A 25,670-nucleotide genomic window follows, 5' to 3' on the forward strand; every position below is an offset into this window, starting at 1 on the left:
AATTATTGCATATGAAAAAGGGAAGCCAAAATCTGACTGCTTTAACTTGCAAGTTGACTAAATATAGGTAAGCTTTGCACTGAGATCTTAGCCTAAAAGTTACTCAGCTATCCCTGACACTGTACATTTGAAGATTACCAGGCTCATTTAAGTGCTGTCAACCAAGCCTTCTGTTCAGTCCTAAGCATTTTTCACTTCAGTGAGGAAGGCCTGAAATCATGAGACCTTGGAAAAGAAACTGTATTATCCTGACACGAGTTTAAAAGAAACATTTCTCCCAGATTGTAAATGTCCAGAATATGCTGCTCAAATTTGTTCTGTTCAGTGTTAACATATAATGGTGGAGGTAAGTGGCTGTAAAGTCAGTTTTCATGTTTAATTAGTTGTGTGTGTGATTCATGTATTTTTTTATTCTTGTTCCTGTTTCATGCCAGTCTTGTGTTTTTATATTGCTATGAGTTTGTATCTCAAGGTAATACTTCTAGAATGATGGCTCTCAGCTTTCATGGACATAATAAGTAATATTTTTGATCTGAGGATTTGGGCTCTACAGATATTGACAAGTTTTTTTTTGGATACAGAACAGACGCGATCCAGTTGTTGTTAACAATGCATGTTATCTCAGAAGAGGAAAACCCTATTCTTATCTATTAAAAGCTCTACAATTAAATAATTGTGTGGTGAAAACCCTGCCAAGATTTCTTCTTTAAAATAAAAATGACAATGGCCTCTTGCCTGATGAGGAAATCATTTTCTCTACCCTTCTAGGTAGCTGCTGAGCTGATGGAAGTCTAGCTGTTCGCAGCATCTAAGATGAGATGCTTACAAGTACCCTGTAGCCAGCCACTATGTTCGCTGATGTTAAACACCTGCGAGCAATCCCCACTAATTCCTAAACACTGTTTCATTTTCTTGATATCTAGTAGACCTTTTTGGCTCTCTAAGTCCCGTAGTTGGCTGCTAAGGTAAATGCATGACCTGAAGTAAACCTGCAAAGTAGTTGTATACCCCTGCAGAAAGGACAGTGCGTACAAATACCCAATGTGGATGTCAAGACTTGCTGACTCAAAGGCTGTGTGTTTCCAGAGAAGTAAAAGTAACTATCACCTAAGTAGAGAAGTGATTTGGTTACACTGTCTTACTTGGCATTAGAATGGTCACCTTGTGAACAGTGAGGCTGTCCCTGTTAGCAGTTGTGTTGGTAGACTGCAGGTATTAAGTCAAGACTGTATTAAATTGAGAACTGCATTGACATCAAAAGGAGTGACCTTCTCAGCCTTTCTATGTGTTCGTTTCTCCTTCTCTGTGCTGGTGTACTGATCATGCTGCAAGTCAGATCAGCTCACTGATCTAGGTAAAAAGAAAACCAGGAAAAAAGCCAGCTGCTCTTCTGGCTGACAATGGACTCATGCAGCTGCAGAGGTCTGCAGGAGCCTGTGTCTGAAAAAAGGAGAAAGTAGGGTTGTATCTTTGGTCAGGAAGCGAGATCTTTGATTTTTGCAGTCATTTGAAGCTAGGTCAAATGCTGAGATGGATGGTAGTGCAGTTTTGCTGTTACCCTTAATAACTGAACTTCAAGGCAACAGTTTGGGAAGTAAATGAATCTACGAAGTGTAGTCAGCTTAACTGATGAGGATTCATCAGCTTGATACTTTAGTATATATATAAATATAGATAATGATGCAATAATATGTTAATATATAAAATTACATCACTTACCTGGCTTGGATTTCCAATGTGTGAAGTCCTGTCCTGTTCCTCCTCCTGGTTCCCTGAGGACACCTTTGGGCAGATGTTTTTGAAATGTGCATCTTGGCATATCCCAGAGGAGATTCTGAGCAAGATGTGAAAGTTACCACTGCTTTCTTTGAAGAGAAGCTGGAGGAAATTCATGTTTACAGTGTTGAAATTATAAAAGCACTTGCTACAGTGGGAGAAAGACAGGTATGACTCCCTTCAGGACACAGGCTGAGAGATAAATCTTCAGTGGATAATAGTAAATAGAAAGATCCTGATTTCATTCCTGCTTGGGATCTTATCAGAAGTGCTTTTCTCAAAGTCCCACACATGTCAGTAGAACAGCAGTGAGAATTAGGAGTCCTTAATTCCTGTGTTTCTGAAATCATTGGTGCATTGGATTCTTAAAAACCTAACTGAAATGAACTATAGCAATCCCATTTTTGGTTGCAATTTATACAACTTGGAAATTATATTTTAAATTAGGATTAATTTTCCCACCAAGTGAGGTTGACTGACTAGCTATTTTAATTACTGAATGTAGGTTACATATCTACAAGAAAAACTTCTCTCTGACAAAAGCATATTATGTCTTGGCTCTTAATAATAACCAGCTCAACTTTAATTTCACAGCTTGCTGCCAACAGCTGCCGTACTAAGACATAGTACTCATAATAAATGAAATTTCATGAAAAAGAAAAAGAAAAAGGAAAACTCAGTTCCAGCTGGATTGAAAATGCAGTTGGAGCACTTCTATCCTGCATATAAAGCTGCCATCCGCATAAACATTCCAAATTACTTTTTCATTTTTAATAATGAGGATCAGACCTTTTCTTATTATTGAGGCAAATGTAAGATATTAGAAGCATACAATTTCATTCAGAATCCATTAGTTATTGAATCCTGTCCAAAGTTAAGTATTTGAAGTGTTTTGGGAGAAACGCACCTTTTAGTTTAAAGATTTTGACAACCTACTTGGATGAAAACCCTGAAATGGGCAGACCACTCTAGTCCTGCTTGGTAGCTCTCAGGATGCATTAATTACATCACTTTCTCTTGGAGCTGCTGCTCGTGTATTGTTGAAAGCCCTGCAGCTGATGAGTGCTTGCCCAAACTACCAACAGGAATCTCAGTTAAATTATCACACAGCCTCTCTGCACATGGAAAAGATTAATTCTCATAGCCACAAACAAAATGAACACTTTGTACTTACAATCATAATGTAAGTTCATGCTGAAATACAGTGCCAGTAACCGATTCCTTAACAATAAATTCACAGTTCTAATAACCATGTGTTTTTACAGCATCTTGATCCCAAAGGATCAAAGAAGCATTGATTTGTTTAGCTTTAGATCCCATCCCTTGTTGTTCTCCCTCTCCCTTTGCTCCCCATAAGCTCAAAAAAGCTATATATGAGATGAAACCCAACCATTGTCATATAGTCTACAGCAGGGAAGGGCACTTTGCAAAACCACAGAAAGGAATATTTTAGCCAATAGAAATGACAGGAAGTGTTGTGGGCAGACAGAGCACAAACATTAGAGCCTGCTTTGACCAAGAGTTGATATCAACCTGTTTAAACTGCCATAAGTTCTTAAGTGATGGTAAAGGCATTGAAAGTTAAAAATTCAACTGTGTTAAACAGTTACACTGTACCTGCAGCAATATCTGTTTGCTACTATATGGGAAAGTTCACTGAAGGCACCGCTGGTCTTTACCAAACATGGTTAAGAATTCAAACAGCAGCATTAGCTCAAGACAGTGGAGTCCAGAAGTATTGATATGAGTGTCTGATGAAGCAGTATGCGTTACATAGTTACAGTGCCTACAGTGGTTGCATTTTGCCCTTGGGAAAAGATGAATAATGCTCACAAGAAACATTACTGCTATATAACTGAGCTTTTGGTAAAGTTAATTTTGTCCCCAGACCTCTGTAAAGGCCTCTTGTCCTATTGCAGGCATGTGCTGAGACGCTGTGTAACATGATGTAGTTCCCTGAGCACTGTCAGGATTAACTTCCCAGGAGTTTCCAGTGTTGTAGGATGGCTGATGTTCTGCATCAAAACCCAGGACAAGGTTTTTGCAAATTAGAGGGGACAAAACAAGCATTACTGAAACTACTTTGAAAGGCGTTCCATGCTTCAGGCAGTATTTGGTGGCTGTTGTATTGCAGCAGCAGATAAGGACCCAGTCCCACACAGAACTGAAGCACTGCCTGCCTCAGTATATTTATTTCTCATGACTTGAGAAAAGTGTGTGGAAAAACAGGGTATGCACAAGATACAAAATTGCCATGGACAGGTAATGATTGTGTTACCAAGTAAGCCAAATATTTGTTTTTCTCCTGTGAAATACACATCTTTGAGGCAGCTCAGTAATTCCTCACTGCTGAAACATTCTACTCCAGAACCTAGCAATCCTGCTTCTGATTAAGCACATCTTTTTTTTTTTTTTTTTTGAATAAGAATCTTGGGCTGAGTGGCTGCAACTTTCACCATCATAAATGTTTTTCAGTTCCATCTCAGACCAGTACAATGAAATCATTATTAGCTGCACTTAGACACATATATCCATCAGAACTAGCAATTATTTAGGGAAAAGAAACAATTTGTAATGCTGAAAAAAGCCCTGTATGCTATTGGAGAAATAGTATGGTATTAGTCTTACCTTACTTACTACTGGTATTAGTCGTACTTTAAGATGATTTTTTCTAACTTTATTGTCACCTTGAACTGTGCTTTGTTTGCTTGTTTACTGCTGTCTGGATTCTATGAAGCAGAGATTAGAGCCAATATTTAAAGCAGCATTTTTTATCAGCAAAAGAAGCAGAAAGTGTTGGGGAGATAAGAGAATGTGGACATGATTTTATGTTCAAAAATGTTTCCTGCTTAGGTTTTTTGGAAAGAGAAGGTCCAAAAAAAGTGTATTGCAAAAACAGTATTACTTTATGTCTTTGTAAATGGGCATGGCAGAATAAAATACACATCTTTTCATATGTACAGATATATATTGGAAATATTTTAAAAAAAGATTGAGTAGTATCTAAAACTATTCCCAACTCTAATATTTTCTCCCATATCTAACGTATAGTGCAAACCTATTTCTGACATTTGATCTATACTGTCCATAGGTCTTTTATATAAACAGAGGGATTTACTGCTTTGTAATCAAGCTCCTGAAGAAAAACGTTGTCCTTTTATTCACAAGGGATGACTGTAATAAATTAAAATGGTTTCCCATTAGCCTTCCCTACTTAGCTGAACCACTTAAAATTACTTTGGACTTTGCCCTTGTCTGACCTCCTCACCTTTGCTCAAACATTTCTGTTTCCAGGAGTGCAGCAATGGTCCTAGAGCCTTACTTCTCCGAATAAAGTTACAAATCATTTCAGTCTGGAAGCAAAGCACCAAGGTGGAGCCCATTTGGAGTTAAAAGAAATGTTTAATGGTTTTAAAAGCCTAATGCCCTGTCTAACTTGAAGACAGTCTGTGGTATCATAGATTGCTGTCTGTATTAAGAGATGACTGTAGCTTATTTGCATGCATATTTTTCAGTAAGACTGTTTGCAAAATCAAGATGGGTTTGGGTATTATTTGTTTAATTACTTCTTGAAGATTTCTTTGGCAATAGTGGCTTTATCAGCTTTTAGACGAAACTGTAGAATTGCAATGAGCAAAACTCATGAGGCTTGTTTGAGCACAGAAGTACATTAAAAAAAGCATATGTGAGGTACTCTGTTCCTTTGCCTGTTAAATGCAACTAGAACAAACTGAAAGTCTATAGCACTTGTTCTGTCAAACGTTCAAGTATAGTTTTGTAACTGATAGTATTGTAAGAGTTAGATTGCACACACATTGATCAGTTGTGCTAAAGAATATATACAGTGAAATTCTGGATTGTCAGTTTTAGTTATGAAATGAATAAGAGCTGAATTTTTTACTAGGTCCTAAGTCTTGTGCCCTCCTGTCTGTTGCTTCTCTTTGTATTCATGTCCTAAATTCAGTTTTTGCACTTCTTGCTACTTTGGAATATTAACTTCAAGGTGATTCAAGATGGTCTCAGTTCAGTGTTGCAATCTGAAGAGCCATAAAGATGCTGCCCTTGCAAAAGTGGGACGAATGTCTGACTTCAGAGGCACTGCTGGTGGAGAGTCCCCCCAGGTCATCGTGACTAGTGCACTCCCTGATAGATGGTGTGCTTATTAATGCTTACAAATTAATAGCTTTTTTTATAGACAGTGAAATTGTATAGAACTCCAGCTGTGTCTCAGCCACCCATGTCAGAGACAAGTAAATACACTAGGGAGAGAGCTAACCAAACATTTCAGAAACCAATGTGCTTATGCAAAAGTGGCAACTGAAAAACAACCTGAAATGGCATTCAGCAAAGGTATGGTGCAGTAGCCTAGTTTTATAGGAATTGCTAGATAACGTCAGTCCATATGTTTCAGGAAAAGTTCCAAAACTGTCCTATTCTGTACTATTCCAGTTCTGAAATAATTTTGTTAAGTCATGGGCTAACTTGTCAGAGCAGAAAAAGCAACTTGGCTGGTTGCAGTGAAGATCTCACATCTCAAATATTTTCAGCTATCTGTGATTATTCCACATAGGTAAAAATAACTCATAGTCTGCATAAACTTGAATAAACACAGGGAAACCACAAGCTGACTGCAAATGTTGCTTGGAGAAGAAAACCATACCCTGTATGTCATTGATCAAAGTCATCTAATCACAGCTGAGGGCAATTTAGTATTAACAGTGTTTTCTGGTCAAGAGGATTCTGGGACTTGGTAAGGTAGTGCATGGTGGTCATATATTGGTCTCAGGTACACTGTGCGATGCAGGGAATATCTGCATAGGAAATGTGAAAAAACACTGATATTTCTGAGACTATTTTTGGAATCTCTATTAATGTGTCTTGGGCCATTGGGGTGCCAAGGTCAATATTGTGAGCAGTTGAGAAAAGGAAATGTGTTCCCTAGTTTTTGCAATTTCTAGTGCACACTTGAATCCTGGGAGGAAAGAAGACTTAGCAGAGTGTTTGACCACCGAGGCTTGTTTCCGTTCCAAAGCAAACTCTGGGCTTTTTGCATATGAACGTATGCAAGATTCATAATCTGACACTATATTATTTGTGTGCATACGTAACCTGCAATTTATTAAAGATATCCTTGCTGCAGCTCTGCTTCTGAACCATCTGGGAAAGATGCAGAAATGAGAATGTTCTTAGCAATTGCAAGAGATTTCGTACAAAACCACTGGCTTGCAAGAGCTTATCACTGGTGAAAGAAGCATCTATGGCATTTCATAAATCATCAACATTACTAACATGCTGTTTGGAGACTTGTATCATTAGCAAATTAATCATATTTAGGAACACTCCCGTAGCAGCATTGGAAGCCATGCAATGCCTTCTGCCAAATAAACTGCAGAAAGTGGGGCCTGGGGGATGAAATGTGGAGAGGAGAAGCCAAAGCACAGCTTTCATATTACCTCAGTGTTGAAGATAGCAGTCTTTAAAAATATTTAAACAAAATAACAGTGAAGATCTTGTCTAGGAGCTTGACTTATGCTATAGGCAGAATACGATGGAGAAATGATTTCTGGTTTTGACAGGGAGCATCCACAAAAGTTTACTCATTTGCCTTCCAAGTCTATAACATCTCTGCTAAGGCCCAGCCTTGAAGTACGAACACCCACCAGACTGCTTTAATGTAAGGAAGAACGGGGATGCCTAGGAGTTGCAATTTTTTTACAGACCAAAGGAAAATCTTATTGCAGAGTGAGATCTAAACCTGAAGTTCTGCCTACTTGAGTACTTGTATCTAAAACCATAGTGCTTTTCTTGGTAAAAAACCAAAACTTTTGGTGTAACTTTGCCAGCCTGTCTAGAATTTAATCTGTACACTCAGTTATTCTTAGAGACACCCAGTGTTCATTGTTTTCCCCATGAATTCACTGAACTTCAGTTTTGAATTCTAAATTCAAATTCAGTTGGTAGCTTTTCCCATGAATTATACTCTAAAATGCATAATTGGGTAAAAGTTGCAATACAGCAAAGGATCGATGTTTATACTACTGCTTCTCTGATGTAATCTTTCCCCTTAAAAAAAAATAAATAAACATATACTACATGTTAAAACAAACACAAACAAGTGCTATTGAATCATGCCAATTTTTAATCACTGGATATTACCTGCAAATTTAGCACTATAGCAATGCAAAAAGACCAACAGGACCAGCTAGATATTTGATAACTGATTTATGCATAGCCATTTGGCTTTTTCCTTGAGATACACTAGGAAGCACTACAGCTAACTTCAGGAGACAGGAGGGTGTATTTCAGATCTTGCCATACATTGCATTAGTCCACAGACCACCACTATGCTTTTGGTATTGCAGCATAAGACAGGTAACTGCCATTAATGACTAAACTGACTGTGTAAACTTTCTGTGTTTCAAACCATCTGTGAAACTGGTCTGCTAAGTTCTGCTATGTCAGTGGATGCCAGCAAGTTTCAATTTAAAATGCTTTTTAATGCTTTGTATGGTACTGGACACATTATATAGAGCTGAATTATAAACTACTTTTCAAAATATCCATGATTCAGCTGCTTGTATGGAAAAATGTATACTCAGCTTTTGAGAAAAACCTTAACTCTTACAGCTCTCGGGGTCAGGCTCTTCCTCTAAAAACTTAGCATTTTGCTTAAGGTACGTGTGCTTGCTTTTCAAGATATTAGTCCCACACATTTACTGGCAAAGTGGTATGTGACAAGACTAGAAAATAGTTGCCTTTTTCTATTGGGTTTTATTAACTGTTTCTCTGATGAGCCAAAAATTTGAGTTCTGGATAGTCCCATGATAGAGGGAAATAGATGGAATGTAATTCTTGCAGAAGCACATTTTGTTTGTGTGGTTTTTGTTTGTTTATTTTTGTTTTCTCCAGTTCACAGAAAGGAATAGAGATAGTATTTTTCAGTTAGTATTCCTTAACATTTCAATAGGTTTTTCTCATGCTCATGTTTCGTTTTTTTTTTTTTGACTTTTTTCTCACATTCTTCTGTTTTTCTGTTTTCTCACTGGTTTTGTGTCTCTAAGCTTCCACTTCCCTGACACACCCACGTGTATAAAGAAAGTAGTTCCTAGACCAGTTTTAGACAGGGAAGTTCTGGTACAAACTGTCTTCTCTGTTGTAGGCTTGAAGTTTTGGGTCTTTGCTGATCCATTTCCTCTACGATACCTGTTGCTGAAAATCCACCATATTAATCTTCAGGAACCATCTTAGAAGTGAGAGATGCAGGATTTTAAGACAGTAGATGACCCCCAATGCTAGTTTGTGAAAAGAAGCCAAATGAAGCTGGTTCTCTAATTGTGGCATTTAAATTCCATGCTTAAAATTGCAGCTAAACTGAGTAAATTCAGTTTCTGGGCTCCTAAAAAATTAAAATCTGCAAAGAAGCACACAAGCAGTCTTTGTGATGACAGCCTGTAAAACCAGCAGCTGTACAGGGTTTAGCAGATTGGTTATGCTTGAAGTGAACCATGGCAAGACATGTGCTAACAGAAGATGCACAACATACCTAGCACCTATTGCTTGAGGGTTGAAACAGACCAACTGGAGTAGAACTACTGGGAGAGAAGAGTTATGCAGCCAAATGTGAATGAAAGAGAGAATCTAGACCAAATGTGAATTAAAGTGAGAATTTAGGCATGCAGAAATTGGGGGTGGGAAAGAGATGCTGCGTTGTCTAGGAGAAAATAGGAATGTGAGACATAAGCTCCTGTTCTATATTGACAACTGCAGGCAGTGTCCGCACTCTTCATTAGAAGAGTGGAGAAAGGCTGTGAGGTAGTCAGGAAAAGTCAAAAATACTCTGCTTTCATGGCATTTTAGTAGGTGTACAATTGATCTTCCATCTTGGATTTCTAAATAGCTTTCTCTTTTACCCCTTTGTGCTGATTTAACAGTCTAGACAATTAGCTTTATGATTTTGAGCTCTGAATGCTCAGAAGTAGAAAAGTTCAGTATTCTCTCCTATACAAAAGTAAGTAGAGGTAGGCAGATTAAATACAAATTATCTCTGTAAAATACTCTCCTAACAGGAAACCTGTGACTGACTGGAGCTGCATGCATTCTTCCTAATGAGAGCTCTAACCATGGGGTCATGGCATCAAATTGGTCATTTCTGACAATGCCATGTGAAGGATAAAGAAGAAAAAACAGTTTTTTAGTCCAATTTTTGTCTTGCAGAAATTCAACAACACAAAAACAAACAAACAAACAAACAAAAAAACCCCACTGAAATCAGACATACTTGCCTTTTTTCTCACGTTTCAACGGAATTAACAGGACTGCTGTTCTGGGAAGAAGGAAACGAGATAGCAACTGTGTTTCTTTGGAAAAACCAAGCACTGCATACAGATGTTTTGCACACAACTATGGATTTTTGGTAGGTCATGTTGCAGTAGGCATTGCAAACAATGAGGGTCAGCAAGTATATCTCAGCAAATTGCTTCTGAGTCAATTGATTTTATCCGTGTCATCCCATAGTAGCCCAAAGAAAGAAATTTTTGTTGGTTGTAGAAATTATTCCATAGAAGTGTCAGAGAGAAATTGTGCCACAGGCGATGAGCTGAAGTTAATCCAGTGTCAGGAAATGCATCAGCATTGAACCAGGTTGTCAAGTTGCTCTCCTGGGCTGTGAAAGGGCAAGGGCCTTTGAAGTCTCGTGTGTGTGGGAGAATATTGCCTTCTAGCTAAGGATATTGCAGATCAAGTCTGAGTTTTAGGCCTAAGGCAGTCACCTTCTTAATGTCATACGTAAGCGTCTTCTCAAATATCCAACAAGCGAAAGTTGACTTGATTGCAGCTGGATTTCCTAATCTGTAATGACAATATTTTCTGAGATTATTTGCATAAACTCCAGGTAGCTGCCATTTTCTCTACTTGCAAGAAATTTTCGTGAGCTGCTTTGCAGTCCTGAAAATGAAGCCATCATCCCGGCACTCTTGTGTTTGTGGCAGTCCCCTGTTTTGGCCTGGTGCTTGAGCAGCTGGCTTCAGAGGTGCTGAGCTGCAGAGCAGCTCCCTTAAGAGCTGGACTGTGGTGATCCTGAGTTGAGTGGTGTGTGACGTGGTAGGAAGAAGACTGCTCTTCACTGAAGCAGTGCAGACTTTAAGGTGCTAGATTTGTCACTGAAGCTATAAATATCTTCCGGTAAAAGATAGCATGGTTTGTGGTCATTTAATGTTGTCCTCAGATTTCAGATTTGGCAGTTCTGTTTGGAGAATTTGCAGCCCCCTGGGAAAAAGTTGGGTAATAGCAATTAGATCCTCTTTTTTTTTTGTTGTTTGTTTCAGTTTTTTGAAGGAAAAAAAAAAAGGGAAAGGTCAACCCTTAAACCAAGTCATTCCTTTCATGTGTGCCGAGTGAGTTGCAACACAAAGCTATAACTTTTATATGCCTCCCCATACAAACACAATGTTGGATATCCCATTAGGAGTGCTTGTATGTTTTATTTATGAAAATTCCTTTGTTACTATCAAGGATCAGATAAATAGCTTGAAGTCTATTTTCTGCTTCAAATGTTCTTTTAGGTTTTAGTACTAGCCAGATTGTCAAAATCTCTTAACACACCACACACAGTTCTGACTTCTAACTGGAGATTGTCTGCCTGGAGCAAGTAATCTGCTATTTGAGAACTGGGTGCTTGTAGAGTTTTAAAATTTGGGAGAATTTGATGTAGAGTGAGCTAAAGGGGAGTTTAAAAACTTAACTAGTAGCAGTTGGAAAATGCTGCTGTTTCATGGCTGTCTGTTCACCTGTGTGAAATAAGATGGTGGCATCTTTTCAGTTGCAGGCAGAGAGATATCCACAACACAATTCATCAGACCCTTATACAGAGCACCGGAAATCAGCCCATGCTCTTTCAGTTCAAGCTGGGAGTGCGAAAGGGAGTGGAGAAGAAAACTTGCATTTCTCTTCTCCATTCTATCTGCATTAGAAAAAAAAAGAAAAAGAAAAAAATGCATACACATCTCTTTCCAGAGCACTGCTCCAGCCTCACCAATTGGGAGCAAATTCCTTCTTAGGAAAGCGTAACTGAGAAGTACTGGAAAGAGAAGTGTGTTGAGACAGATGTGTTCTTGTATGGAAAATGCATTTTTCTTTGAATAATTCAGTGTAACTTGCAGTTGTGCGCAGAGGTGCTCCTCAATAGTAGGTACCTGATGGGTTTTGTGGACTCAGTTTGGTGTGATGGACATATGAAAGGCACTGTTATGTTATCATTTGGCCCCTCCTACTGCCCTTAATTTTGACATGCCATTGTAAAAACCTTTAGTAGGTGCTAGATCAAGTGGTTAGCTGATTGACATCTTTGTTCCAGCAATGAAACTGTGGTCTTTTTCATCACTTTTCCATTTACTGCTCCGTATGCTGTTTATGGCAGCAGAGGCAAACCTTTTCAGTGTGTCTGCCAGGTTTATTTTAAAATCATGGTGTTTGGTGCCAACTCTTGTCTCTCCTGGTGCCAGACTTGGCTCTAGTAGCAGCTGTTTGACATTGTTAGGCTTCTTCAACAGTTGGATTACATCATGGTGAAAGGAGGAATAGGGATTTTTAAAAATTTCAGTTATTCAAATGCAATTGTCACAGGGGGAAAAACAAAGAGGAAAACAAAACTCCTGCAGTTCAAATGTCAGTGTCCCTCTGTACTTTGGCAAGTCAACTGAAGCCTGCTTAGTGTCATATAATGGCACTTTCAGGATGTGCTTTTCTTTGCCAGATCAGACTCTGCAAATTAAAACTAGGATGTTTGTGTGAATGGCATTGGGCTGATGCATTTGTCGTTTGGTGTTTTCGCTTCCATAGTGCCCTGCGGTCTGTCAGTTACTGAACGTCAGGATCACTGCAGAGGTTCTCCTTAGCCCTTCCTTGTCTGATAATCACCTGGTCATCCCTGTAAAAACCTCTCTCGTCCTGAAAATAAACCTGATGCTAACAGTTTTCTGATCTTGAGCCCACCTTGGCTTTCACTTTAACATATTGTCACACCAGAACTTGTGAAATCAAACCTCAGCCCCCCAGAACCCTCGAAGTGTCCAATTTCTAGGCTATTATTTTAGTCTGACTCACAAATACCCACAGAAGCAGACTATTAATTGAATGAATATTAAGGAAAACACTGTGTGAACACGTGCTCCAAGTAAGTTTCTTTTCTGCTTAGCTATTTTCACACTGTTAATGAGTGCAAGTGACAAACTTAAGTGAAGTTTTGGGTCCAGTGCTGTTTTTATTAGTAGTCTTTTTTTCTAACATGCCCAAGATGTGCAACTGTTAGCTTGCATCACTTTGCTCACTACTGTTGTACTGTGGCTCTTTAAAATAAGTCTCTTGGTTTTTACCTATAAACTATCATCAGTCTTCCAATTCAAAAAAATCTTTTTGAACATTCCAGTTAGTGATATAGATATAAAATTTACAATTTGTTTATTTTCTATCATCTTTTACTGATGAAGTAACCAACTTCCACTACAAAAAAGTGTTTACCAGCAGAGAAACTTCTACACATTTCACACAGACTTTTGAAGAACTTAATATAAACAATATTTTCTTGTGTTTTTAAAAACATAGAAGCTCAGTGCTATAAAGATGTGTATCTGATATGCATATATAGCTGCCAATAATGACTGCATAAACCTTTCTTAAAAGTTAGTGGGGTGATACTCTGTCTTCCAAGACCAGTCTCTGCTCTTTCTAAACAAAGATATAGGATTGTGACTAAGTGAAAGTTGTAAGTTTATGCATTTATTTCGACACAATATTTACTAAATCCAGATTGGTAATGAGACTTTCTCCAAGTCCAAACAAGCAAAGTATATCCAAGTAGAGGTAGATTTCATAATTCAAGAACAATTAAAGTCTTGCAGCTTCAGGGTCAAGTGGTACTGGATAACCACTTGCAAGGACTACTCAAAAGTAATACCTCCTATTTTACGTTGGCCCATGATGTCAGAGGCCAATGATGGTGGTATGGCAGTAGAGGTTGAGCCTTCCCACCAATATTTCACTGTGTTGCTATGTGACAGATGGCAGCAGAGGGGCAGTCTGACAAAGTGGTGTCTGACTTGGAAGTATGTATGAAGCAAAGGTGTGTCACTGGATTCCTCCATGCTCAAAAAATGGCATCCATTGGCATTCATCGATGCTTGTTGAATGTCTATGGAGACCAAACAGTGGGTGTGAGCACAGTGAGGCGGTGGATGGTGCATTTCAACAGTGGTGACAGCAATGTGAAAGACAAGTCGTGTTCTGGACAGCCTTGCACAGCACAAAATGAAGAGCATCTCAGTCAGCTCATCCATGCAAATCGATGGATTACAACCAGGGAACTGGGTGTGGAGCTGTGTTGGAAGCAATGGTAGCAGCGTTGGAATGTTGCAGAGTTTGTGCCAGGTGGGTCTCATGAATGCTCACAAGGGTCACATGAATAGGAACAGGAATAACACCACTTGCAAGATTGTCAGGACCTATTGAGCCAACACAAGACTGACAGTGACAGTTTCCTGAATTGCAGCATTACTTGTGATGAGCCATAGTGTCACCACTATGAACTGGAATCAAAATGACTGTCCATACAGTGGAGACATGAATTCAGAGCCCTCAGTGGGTAAAGTCATCTGCACTGTCTTTTGGGATAGGAAAGAGGTGATCTTTTTGGATTTACTGGAACCTGGACAAATCTTCAATTGACTGCTGCATTGCAGTGCTGACTAAGCTGAAGGCTCAACCTTCCAGAGTCAGGCCAGGGAAGACTATCTTTCTCTTGCACCATGACCATAATTCACATTGTATCAACAGGGAGAGCAAGGTCTGAAGGGCGGAGTGATGATGCACAGGCCTCTTGACTTCAGTATTTAATGTTCAGTCCCAATTTTGTAGAATTGGGACACAAGAGTCCTTCCCACTCATGCCATGTTGAGCCTAGGGAATTCATTGCCCTGGCAGGCAGAGTGTGCTTAGACCAGTTAACAGAGCTTGCATTCCATTGCCGCCACAGATATGTTAAATCAGCAATTACTCAGGGACTTAAAACTCTGATTTATTGATACTTCAGAGAGGACCACATCAAGAAAACCCTAAAGCACGGAAAAAAAAAAAATTCCCCTTCCCCCTGCCTAATCCCTAAATCAGAAATCTATCAGGCAAAGAGAAGCAACTATAGAAGTCAGCTGAGGGTGGAGTGTTAATTTTCATTATTTCTTATGCATAATAATGGACTACCACAACGATTTTTTTTTTTTTAAGTACAAGGAGACAAGGGAGGCTGCTTATATTCCAGACTTTGAGACCAAGCCAAAAGAGTACAAAGTTTTCAGTCACGTTGAATTCTACAATACTTCCAGTTCTTAAGAGAGTGTCCCGAGTTTTAGAGAGTCCACAAACTTTGTTGCATTTCATTTTGGTATGTAGAACATTAGTTCCATTTGGGACAATGAGGCTGGCATTTGTGTTTTTCCTCATCAAGATACTTGAGAAATAGAAGAAATGTATCTCGAATCTTTTGTACGCTTAAGCATTTTTTGCTTGTTGAATGAGAATTTTTTCCTTTGCCTTGAGAATGATGTGCAGACAGATGAGATAGTCTTCTCTTCCCCAGTCAGGGGTAAGAAAGTCACAGAGAAAGAGCTTGCAGCCTTTTGCATGTACAACAGACATTTCTCTTCATGTCTTCTCTAGTCTCTGCTTCTGGAGCAGTGTTGACCTGGGGGATTTAATCAAGGAAAAGGTACGTCATTCTCACTCTAGCTTCACCTGTACTGTTATGCTAGATTTTTTTCCTCACATCCAAGGTCCCTTTGCTAACTTACATTTCATAGTGGTGTTTTTTTTTTCTTCCCATAGCTTTTTTTGAATTATTATTCCCTGAATGTCACTCCTTTATAGGCTGACAATGGAGGTGCTGACACAAGCCTGTTATAAAGGAGCAGCCTTACCTTTCTCACTGAGTTGTTGGAGTCACTGCAGGACTCTGACAAGTTTAAAGAGTAAATCAAAAAGGTGAAGAAATTCTCATAGTCTGGGAATGGAGAGTTTTTGGACCAAAAATGAGTGAGAGAACATGCCCTGAAGGACAACTCTCGTGCCTCACCTCTTTCTTGGCTGTCTTGTGTTCAGGATAGTCATTCATCAGCACGGATACTGGTACTGCAGTGCTGTAACAAATTTTACCTGAAAATTTTAGAGCACTTTCCAGTGCCTAAAAAGAGCTTAATTGAAAGCTTTCCCACTTTTACAGAAGCCCTGATACAGTCCTGAGAAACTTGTCCAAACTGTTAGTGACAGATCCTCCTTCAACAACTGCACATCTCTCCCTCGTGGGTGTCAGAGCCAGCCATATGGCATTCAGCCAGCAGCCATAGTAGCTCTCTGCTATTTCAGGCTTGTTTGGCTACTGCTTTTGCATGCTGTTTGCACAGTTCATTCCCTCCTGAGCCCTCTATGACTTGTGATAACATTAAATTTTGTTTTATTTTGTGTCATCCTGATTCACTGAATTTATATTTTCACACAAAGTGTTATCTGGCAATAAATTCTCCTAGACTGTGCTGTTATTTGGCCACTGGGATCCAGGTGGGAGCACCCAGGGTGTCCCAGGTAGGAATAGGATAAGTAACAAGAATAAGGGATAAAAGTAAGAAGAGGACAACAAAACAAAAAACATTCTTGCGCACTCCTGTAACAGAAGGCAGGGTGTTTCAGCATGAATATCAAAGTTATCAGCGGTCATTTCCTCATTCCAAATCTCCTTGTTTTTCTCTAAATCATATTTTTATCATTTAGTTTTAAGTACATTCTTAGGCCTTAAGATTCTGAAGAAAAGCGATAAGAGGCATAGTTCTTTGGAGCGAAAAGAGATGCCTGAGTTGTAACAAAAAACTCTAATGAGCTAGGACCCTGCAGTACCCTGTTTGTGGAGCCATGAAGCAGTCCTTTTGTGTTATGGGTCTTGGATGGGCAGCCTGCATAAATTTCTTCAGCCCCGAGCAGCACCAGTACGCCAGTGGTATCTGCGTAGGAAGAGGTAGTTTTTAATTGTGAATGTCAAAGAGAAATGTAGAAACTGGGAGAGGTTTTATGCACTTGTGTTTATGTATATTTACATATATCTGTACATATGCATATGCAAGCAGATTTAATTTTCAAGTGACTCCATGCTATAATCTTGAAGTGTTTCTTTACCTGCTTAACTTTTATATTTGGTACTTAATTGTCTGCAGTAAGAGTGTGGAGCAGTTCTTTTTTGGCAAACAGTGAGGTCTTTTGCAAATGTTGCTTCATTTAGCAAACAGGTTCTCTAGGCAAGGAAGGCATTCTGGAAAATTAGACTTCCTCATTTTGACATATTCAGAGTGAAATACTGCTATTGAATTTTTTTTTAAAAAAACAATGACTCACAGCAATTATATAATGTATTTCCTGATTAGGCTGCCAAATTGAAAGTCTGTGGTGCAAACCCCATCACTTCGAATTTTCAAGTTACTTTTCAGACTGTGCCTTTGTAAGAAACAGTGGTGAAGGTAGCTAGCCTTGTCTCTTTGTATGTGCTCTGAATCCCTTTCAAATGCTTCTAGCCACGTTTACCTTGGACTGATCAACCAGAAAATGCTGATGCTTCCCCTGGTCTATCTTTCTCCAATCTCTTCCCAGGTTAATTGCAGGAAGTGCTGGGGGATCACAGCCTTGCCTGCTCCCTTTCTTCTCAGCACTGCTCTGTGGCTGCAGCCTGGGGGCTGGGGAAGGAGCACCCACAGTAGGGAGTAGTACAGAAGCCTTACTAGGAGTAGGAAGAACATATATTGATATGAAGACAGCATGCTTTGTTTAAATCAGCAGGTCTGAGACAAGAAACAGCATGTCTTTAAAAAAAAAAAAAGGTAGTAATAGAGAAGCACTCCACAATAGCAGGTGAGGAAGCCTGGTGAAGCAAGCCAACACTTTCTGAAATTCAGGACATCCAGGGAAATGAGGTATGCAATTATTTTTGCCAATCTCAAGCACTCAAAAACCGTAACGCCAGCATCTCTTTGAAAACAGATGGAGTTGACTCAAAATTCAGGTGATAGGATTTTTCATCAGTTTTTTGCTGTCTCGTCTCTGAGTTGGAGCAAGACTTCCAATGAAAGTAAAATTTTACTCAGAAAGACTTGTTGCCTTAAAAAATAAAAAAATAGGGGAACGATTTTAGAGCTGATGGAATACTTTGTTATGTTTAAACAACAGTGATGTCAGAATTGTGACAGAAATGGTCTCCTTTGAGATCTCTTTTCTCAGCTACTAAAACTGTTTAGAATTAACATATTCAAAAAAGGAATTTGGAAATTTTAGTTTTAATCCAAACCATTTTTTTTCTTAGGTGAATAATTTTAGATATACATGGAATTATTGTGGAAAAGGGCTGTTGGTGGGAGGACTGCTTCTCATCATGATTTTTTTTTTTTAAATTCATTACTGGATTAACAAACCTAATAGTTATCCAGGACTTGGGTACTTGGACTCTTATTCAAGGTTGGTTTATTGTTTGCTTGCTTAAACTGAAGCAATACATGCATATCTCTTCAACTTTATTAGAGTTCAGCTTTTATGAAAGTGATCAGCTATTCCAGCTGGGCTAAAGAAATGATACATATTTCAAAAGGCCAACAGTGAGATTTTGAGGTGGAGTGACATTTGTACAGAAGAGCAGTGATAAGTGATGTGAGGAAGCATAGCTGGAGAGCACTGTGCTTCGTTTCTCATTTCAGATGTGTTTTGTCTGTTGTCTGACTTACCAAAGAGCTTTTCTGCTGTTCCTTTTGTTTTAATCCATACCCTGAGATATACAGTGCTAGCAAATAATGTACTTTTGCATCCCCACCCACAGATACTGCAAATGTTCTTCTGTTCTACAGATATTGTTCTACTGCAAATCCTCTTATTTTTTGCGTCTGGAATGGGCTGGACAATGATAAATCCAGACATCCACTACTGCTTTTATTGTCCGATTATATCAGCAAAAGGTATCCCTCAGGAATATAAACAGCCCGAGGCATGCTGCCCCGCAGGTCACCTTGAAAGGCTATCTTGTCATCATGACTGTACTGTCAGTCTTGTACATAAGCATTGATGCCAACTCAGGTTTAACTTTATGTCTGTTCAGCCTTTCCTGCATACATCTACCAGCTGTACTCGTGAATGAGCTAAGATTCATTATGAAAGAGAAAACAGTGTAGTGGTTCTCACCTGCTGAAGCATTTTTGAGTTCTTGAAGTGTGAGGAACAAAGGATCTATTATAGATAGAGAGAAGGCTCCAAACAGGGAGGGGAAGGAATGGGAAGGAATGTACTGACAGAGGAAACAGAAGTACCTTCCTTGAAATACATGGGTAGATGTAGCCAAAGTCTTCAGTGTGGGAGATTCCCTTTGTTGTACTACCTGGAAGGTAACAGCGAGATAATAATGTTTTCCCTGCTTATGAATAATTCGTTTTTTTTCTGTGTGTGTGTGAGAGAGCAGGATGGAACAGGAAATGCAATTCCTCAAACCGTAAATCTTAATTCCCAGAGAAAATTAAAGGGACATAGCAGGTGCTTTTGAAAATTTGACCCAAGGAAAAAGAAACCATCAGCAACAAATCTTGTTGTACTTATAATCAATAACAGAAAGACAAACATGTAGGATTGGGTCTTTTTTGTTTGTTTGTTTCTCTGGATCAGAGGGAATGAGAAATATGACATCTCACTTTTTTGCAGTTACGTTTTGGTAATTCACTCTGAAACAAAGTAGAAAATCAGACTCTTTTATGATGAGAAGCACTGCGGTTGTAAAGTTGAAGCTTTCTGCTTAGTCATCTGCACCTTTTTTTTTTTTTAAGAATAAAGGTGAAAGTAGTTGTTCAGATAATGAAAACCAGATGAATTCATGGAAGCAAGACAAAAATGTAGCTCTTGTAATTAAGCTGAAGTCTGTCTCTAGTCCTTCTCTTTCCAACAAAGCTAAAGCTGAGGGCTTGGCTTGTACCAGTCCTGCCTTGGGCTGTGTGCTGGCATGTACATATGTTTAGGAAGATCTAGTGGTTTGAGCTTATATTTGGCTGCTAGCCAGATCAATAAAAATTAAGATCATCACATGGGGTTGTTTCAGGGAGAATCATTTCTAAACTTGCTTCTCCCCTTGTGAAAAATCTTTTAAGTATCTTATCTTTCCCAGAGTGGGATCAGAGAAGTTTTTCCTAAAGGCAGGAGTCCCATCTTTTGTTTCTTACCTGCTTCATTCTGCAGTGCTTATCAGTTTGCTGATGGCAGATGCGGAGAGTGTTCTCAAAACCATGTCAGCCTTTTTCCCATGCTGTCTTACTTCTGGTATGCCCTTTCTGAGCAGTACCATGAGTCTCCTATTGTTCAGATGACCTGCTATAGCGTGCTGCTGTTATGGGGCAAGTGCTCTGCACTTCCTTGCATGCAATTCCACTGAAAGCTCTTCAGGAAAACTCCCACAACCAAGTCCATTGCCTTCACAGTACAAAAGAAAATGCCAGGTTCCTGAGATGATGTGTTTAGTGCGTTGTGGGGAGGAGGTTATAAAACCATTTAGAGCAGCCTGAGAGATGCTTCAAATTATGCCCAAGCAGCAAAGGCCCAAGCTTCAGGAGCAAGATCCTTCCAAATTTTGAGTTTCTTGCAGGTACCCTCTGGCCTTTGAGCTGTGCTGAGCAGGGTGGTGGAGTGGTTGCATGTGGCCACAATGCCATGGTGGTTTCCTGTTTCATCCTTTCAAGAGATAATCCATCAGGCTGCTATCTGGTTCTCATCATGATCAGCATCTAGAGTGCCTTGCTGACTCAGTCTCCATGCTGGTTCTGCTTTGGTGTTACATTTACACTTATCTTCATGTGCTGTACTGGAAAGCCATGGGATTGCTCACTATACTGATCTTCAGCTCATGTTTGATGGTCTTGAGCTGAGGCCTGGCATCACTCCCTTCAGAACTTCATTGTAAAAGAAAGTGTGATTTGTAAATTATCCCAACACCTTCACCAAAAAAACTGAAACTTTAAAATGTTTAATTTGGCATTCCTATCTTCAGAATGATGGAAAACGGTTTTCTTCTTTTTTCTTCCTAAACATCACTGAAGAGAAAAGTCTCTGTTCTTGGCAGAGACCATCTTGTGGGCCAACTCTAAGGGCAAAATACTGCTTTTTGAGTAGGGTATTCTAATGGAAAAGCTGAGCATCAAATTCACACAAGGTTCTTCTTAATTATAGAAGCCAAAAGCTCTTCCAGATGTCTGTCAGCCCAGCTTGCTAGATGCTGCCATCACTGGTTTTAATAAAAGCTCATATTCAGCAAATTTACTACTGATTTACTGTATATTACTTAAGCCAGAAAATGTTTTTGCTCTAAAAAGCAAACAAAGGCCTGATATTTTCATCAGTTGTGCTCCAGCATGTCATTTATTATGCTAAATCCTATCCAGGATTCATTATTTTACTAAAGATTTTCAGTAGATTGCCATCATTAAAACCGGAATTTCAGAAACTCCTGTATAGAAATACGTAAGCAAGAAACACATATCAACAAGTCAGTAAATGGTGTATGCAAAACAGGGAAAGCCACTAACAGAGCAAACACGTACATGACATGCACAGCCAGACAGGATTTTCTGTGGAGAGCTACCTGTTTGTACATGCAGCTAATGTGTGCTCTAAAGAAAAATGGGAGCTGAGAGGGAGAAAAAAGAAAGAAAGAAAAGGAAAATGTTAAAAAAACAAATGAGCCTTTGCATTCAAAAGTGAACAGAACAAAACCAAGAAAGTAGCTAATGAAATCTCTGAACAATGATGTAATTAAAGTGCATTAATCATTATAAAATATCATTTCCCTTTAAACATCTGCTTCCATTCACTTGGCAACAGTCTGGTCAGTGTCATGAATGATGGGGTTTGAGATTGTGCTGAAGGGCGTGTGTTATCTGAGAAACAATGTAGAACATCCCTACCTTGACAGGATCTGGAATGGCAGTGCTTTTCCTCCTGTCAGGTAACAGTGCTAAGGAAATAAAGAAAAAATCAGACGTTGTTTACAGTGGAAAAGAAAACCCAGTATAAAATGTATAAAAACCCTTTTTCAGCAGTACAAGCAAAAATTTTATTTTGGTGCCAAAGGATTTGAAGAAAGTAATTTCCCTGTGAAATGGAGTTTTAGGAACCGTAGTTGCTTGGAGGAGAGACCTCATTCCTGCCTCTAGAGAAATAAGGACCACCACATCCTTCCTGACTCCTTTCTCTCTTGCAGCCTGGCTGTGCAGTCAAACGAGAGAGATTAGCCATTTTAGGGGAAAATCTTCTTTTCCTCTGGCATAGGCAAAGTGTGCAGAAGGGCTGCAGCCATTCCTTATTGCCTGACAGCCTGGCTTGAGGCTGCCTGCAGAGCAGACACAAATGTGCCTCAGTAAAGCCCCTGCCTGCACTTGTTCCAGTGCTGTTAGGACTGAGTAAAACTTCTGATGGGCTGTGTTTTGTTTAGGATTAGGTGAGGGGAATCCTGAATTCCTGCTTTAGCTTAGGATGGTATTTTTAAAGCTGGGGACTACTTTTGTATCCTTGTACAAATCATTGCCTCATTGCATTTTCATGCATTTGGTAACATGGACAGTGGTTGCAGGTGTCCCCTTTGCACCTGCATTCAAACTTCCGTCTTGCTTTTTCTTAGTGTCTGTGTCTGCCAGACTTACAGGACATATCTGAAGGTGAAGCACTCTGAGGCCCTCTAGCAACGAAGATCCAGCTGTAAAGCAGCACTGTCTTTAAGCTAATCTTACTTTTTCAGCAAATCTATAGGAACAGCAGTTAGTGAGTAGGGATCACACAAGCGCTGTATCCTGAGTGCTGTGTTCCTACCCAGCTTCCTTCACCACTGACTTCACATCTCCTTCACGTCATGTAATCAGGCAGCCCTGAACAACCTCTGGACTTGATTCTGCATTGATGGCAAAAATGCATATGCCCACATGGGTTTCTAAGGGAGGTAGACAGGGGGAGTCCAGACTCTGTTTAGAGAAAGGAGGGGGAATGGGACTGTGTACATTGTTCATGGCTATGCCACTTTGTACTCCTTTTTTGGCAATTGTACAAATTCCCGGAAGATGGATGTGTGTTTTCCCAGGCAGTGTCTTCCCAGCTGTTAGGTGGGAAAGTGAAAATGAATTCAGCTTTGGTCCTTGCTGTTCAGTTCCAGATGAAACATTTCACCTGATTTGTGCCTATTAATAACAATACTTACCCTTCCCCACAGAAACCTGTAATCTTTATAAAAGTGGTTGGAGAAATTCAGATGAAATTATGCAATTTGTTCTCTGTTTCTCAAAGCTGGTTGTCATACATGGGTATTTAAACAGAAAAATCAAGACAAATGGCCTTACTTCTCACAGAGCTGCCTAGATCAGTACTGCAGAAGCCTAGCGTCAGGAATTCAGATTTCTATGCTGCAGTCCTTAATGCAATTATGCCTTAGGTGTGCTGTGCAGTATATGCTGTGCACTGCTTCTGGGCTGTTGCTGTGCCACCTGCTGCCTTTAGGGACCATCTCAGCGATGTCCCTGCCTGAGGACTGGGTGTGCAGCTCCTTGTGCAGGCAGCATGTCCAGCACTGACAGAAAGGGCAGCCATTGCAGACTGCTGCCAGGCACCTCAGGTTTACTCACTTCCATATCCCCTCTCTCCCACTTGCCCCCACCTGCTCTAATAGCACAGTTCTGCTTCTGGGGACCTGTTCGATGTGGCTCTGAAATGTGAAAAGAACATTGTACTTTTGTGCCCTTTTCTTTTCATCATTTGTTCCGGACTTGACCAAAAAGCTGTGCTGGTATTCTGGCATAGTCTTAGAAAATTCAGATAGATTTCTAGGGCATAGTGTGTGCGATTGTTTTTTTGTTTGTTTGTTTGTTTGTTTTGTAGAAAAAAGAAAGAAAACTAGTAACTTTAGCTTTAGATTTTCTTTGGTTGGTGATTCTTCATAGTTTTAGCTGCAGCCACTGGCTACTTAGGGAACAGGGGCAGAACACTGTGGGAGTAAATGTGCCTAGGAAAGCTGCCTTGCTTAAACACTGTCTTGCAGGTATCTGACAGAGATCACAGTTTCCTTACTGTTCTTGCATAGATGTCTTTACCCAATCTTGCAAACATATGCATACACGTCTTAATGACGTGTTTTGGTGCCCATCTGAAACATTAAACACTTGAAGGGGAGCAAGCAGCTCTATTTTAAGCAGGTTCCTTTGAAGCCCCTTTCTGAAAAGCCACGCGGGTGGAGTTGGGCACATATGTTGAAATTTGAGGTATTGGTACGAATAGGCATATTCATGTTGTGTAAGATCTGAAATAATAATGTATTTACTCTCTTTTCTGAGCTGTTTGTCTGATGGGTAGTGTGTAGGCCTTCGTTGCATAAACACAAATAATGTTTTCCTCTGGTGACTCAGATCCTATATGATACAGAATGGTCACTTGAAATTTTCAGTTATGTAAGTTGTGGTTATTTATGTGAAAGGGACTGTCCTTGTATCAGTGCCATCTAATGGTCCAGACTTTGTAGCTGGGATTGGCTTTCCAGGACATATCCAGTAGATACCAGGATTAGCCCAAACACCTGAACCTCTCCTGTCACCAGTACTAACCTTACAATTTTTTTAAGAGTGCACAGTGCTGCTTACTGCCCTGAGCTTCATTTTCAGCTCTTAGTAGTCTGTTGTGGAGGCTCATTGGACACTGGTGTGTAAATCCTTGTGCTGATAGCATGGAAGAGATAAGGAAATTTAATTTTCGGGTGGCAAAATCCAGGAAGAAAGGGAAAGCATTAATCAGAGGGGTATAATCTCCAAGGAAACAAGTACCTCATTTCAATTCAGCATTTACCTTTGATGAAAACTTTAGTGAATGTTATTATGTGGAATTTATATGAAGCCTGGGTTTAGGTAACCAACTTTAATATTTATACTCGTAGGGAAAAAAACTGAATCATTAGTAAGCATGCATAATTAATGAATAAATTATATTTTTCCTTTGTTTTCCTTCAGGTATAAGGAAATGCTAGATCTAGTGATATCACCCAGCCTGACTGTAAATAAAGAGTGCCCTGACAGACTGAAGCTTAACCTTACTAACATTTATGCCACGGCTCCAGATGACATAGAAGGTAGGCTGCTTCTTTTGTTTACTGCTTGTTTGCTTTGGCAAAATGTATAGGTATATAAAATAAAGGAGCTGGCCACATACAGGTCTAACGGTTAGTTCTATCACATAGTGAGCAATTGGGGTTTTTGTTTGAGAATATTTGTAGTCACTCCAGTTGTGGCTGAATCCTTCAAAAATGCTTTGAATGCAAACAGATTTTAAATGTTTTACATAAACAGAGATCTGTGTATTGTGGGTGTAAACATATGCACACTGGAATAAGTACAGGTATAAAACATGTTTTGTATAGAGCTGGTACTTTTGTTTTAGACCCTACTAGAGCCCCAGCCACCCCCAGGGGTGGCTGCACTGCTGCTGGTGGAGTGTGGCTCACATGGGCTCCCAGGCCCAACAACACCTTGTGTAGCCAAGAAGTATTTTGCCAAAGCAGCCCTGTGCCCTAGTTTGCATCACTCTGAGATCATTGCTATCATCTCAAAATGGTTTGTCCTGCTGATGTCTGGTCTGAAGTTTCACATTTGGCAGGTACCAAGGATAAATTCTTTCAGTGGTTGAGGCTCAGATGGAAATCTATCTGTTCTTCTCCTCCTCTTCCTCCTCTTCCTTCCCCCACTGTTCAAGTGAAGGAAACAGAAGAATGTTAAATCTGCTAAAAAAATTATTGGCAAGTGATGCAGCTGAACTAGTTCTTGCTAGTA

The 25,670-nt window shown here is 39.6% G+C and overlaps 1 protein-coding gene across 15 annotated transcripts in view; it reads left to right on the forward strand.

The window, feature by feature from the left end:
* Positions 1 to 25,670, forward strand: part of EYA2 (EYA transcriptional coactivator and phosphatase 2) — a 93,190-nt gene that overhangs the window by 13,379 nt on the left and 54,141 nt on the right. For 13 of the 15 annotated variants that reach the window (XM_025142163.3, XM_025142165.3, XM_025142166.3 and 10 more), the window contains exon 2: positions 24,855 to 24,973. In XM_025142163.3, the coding sequence (XP_024997931.1) occupies positions 24,865 to 24,973 (109 nt within the window). In that variant the 5' untranslated portion in view covers positions 24,855 to 24,864. Of the gene's footprint in view, positions 1 to 24,854; positions 24,974 to 25,670 lie in introns of those variants that run through there. The other 2 variants (XM_025142173.3, XM_040650642.2) reach the window with 1 other exon arrangement.

This window comes from Gallus gallus, chromosome 20, assembly GCF_016699485.2.
Source record: "Gallus gallus isolate bGalGal1 chromosome 20, bGalGal1.mat.broiler.GRCg7b, whole genome shotgun sequence".
NCBI classification, from domain to species: domain Eukaryota; kingdom Metazoa; phylum Chordata; class Aves; order Galliformes; family Phasianidae; genus Gallus; species Gallus gallus.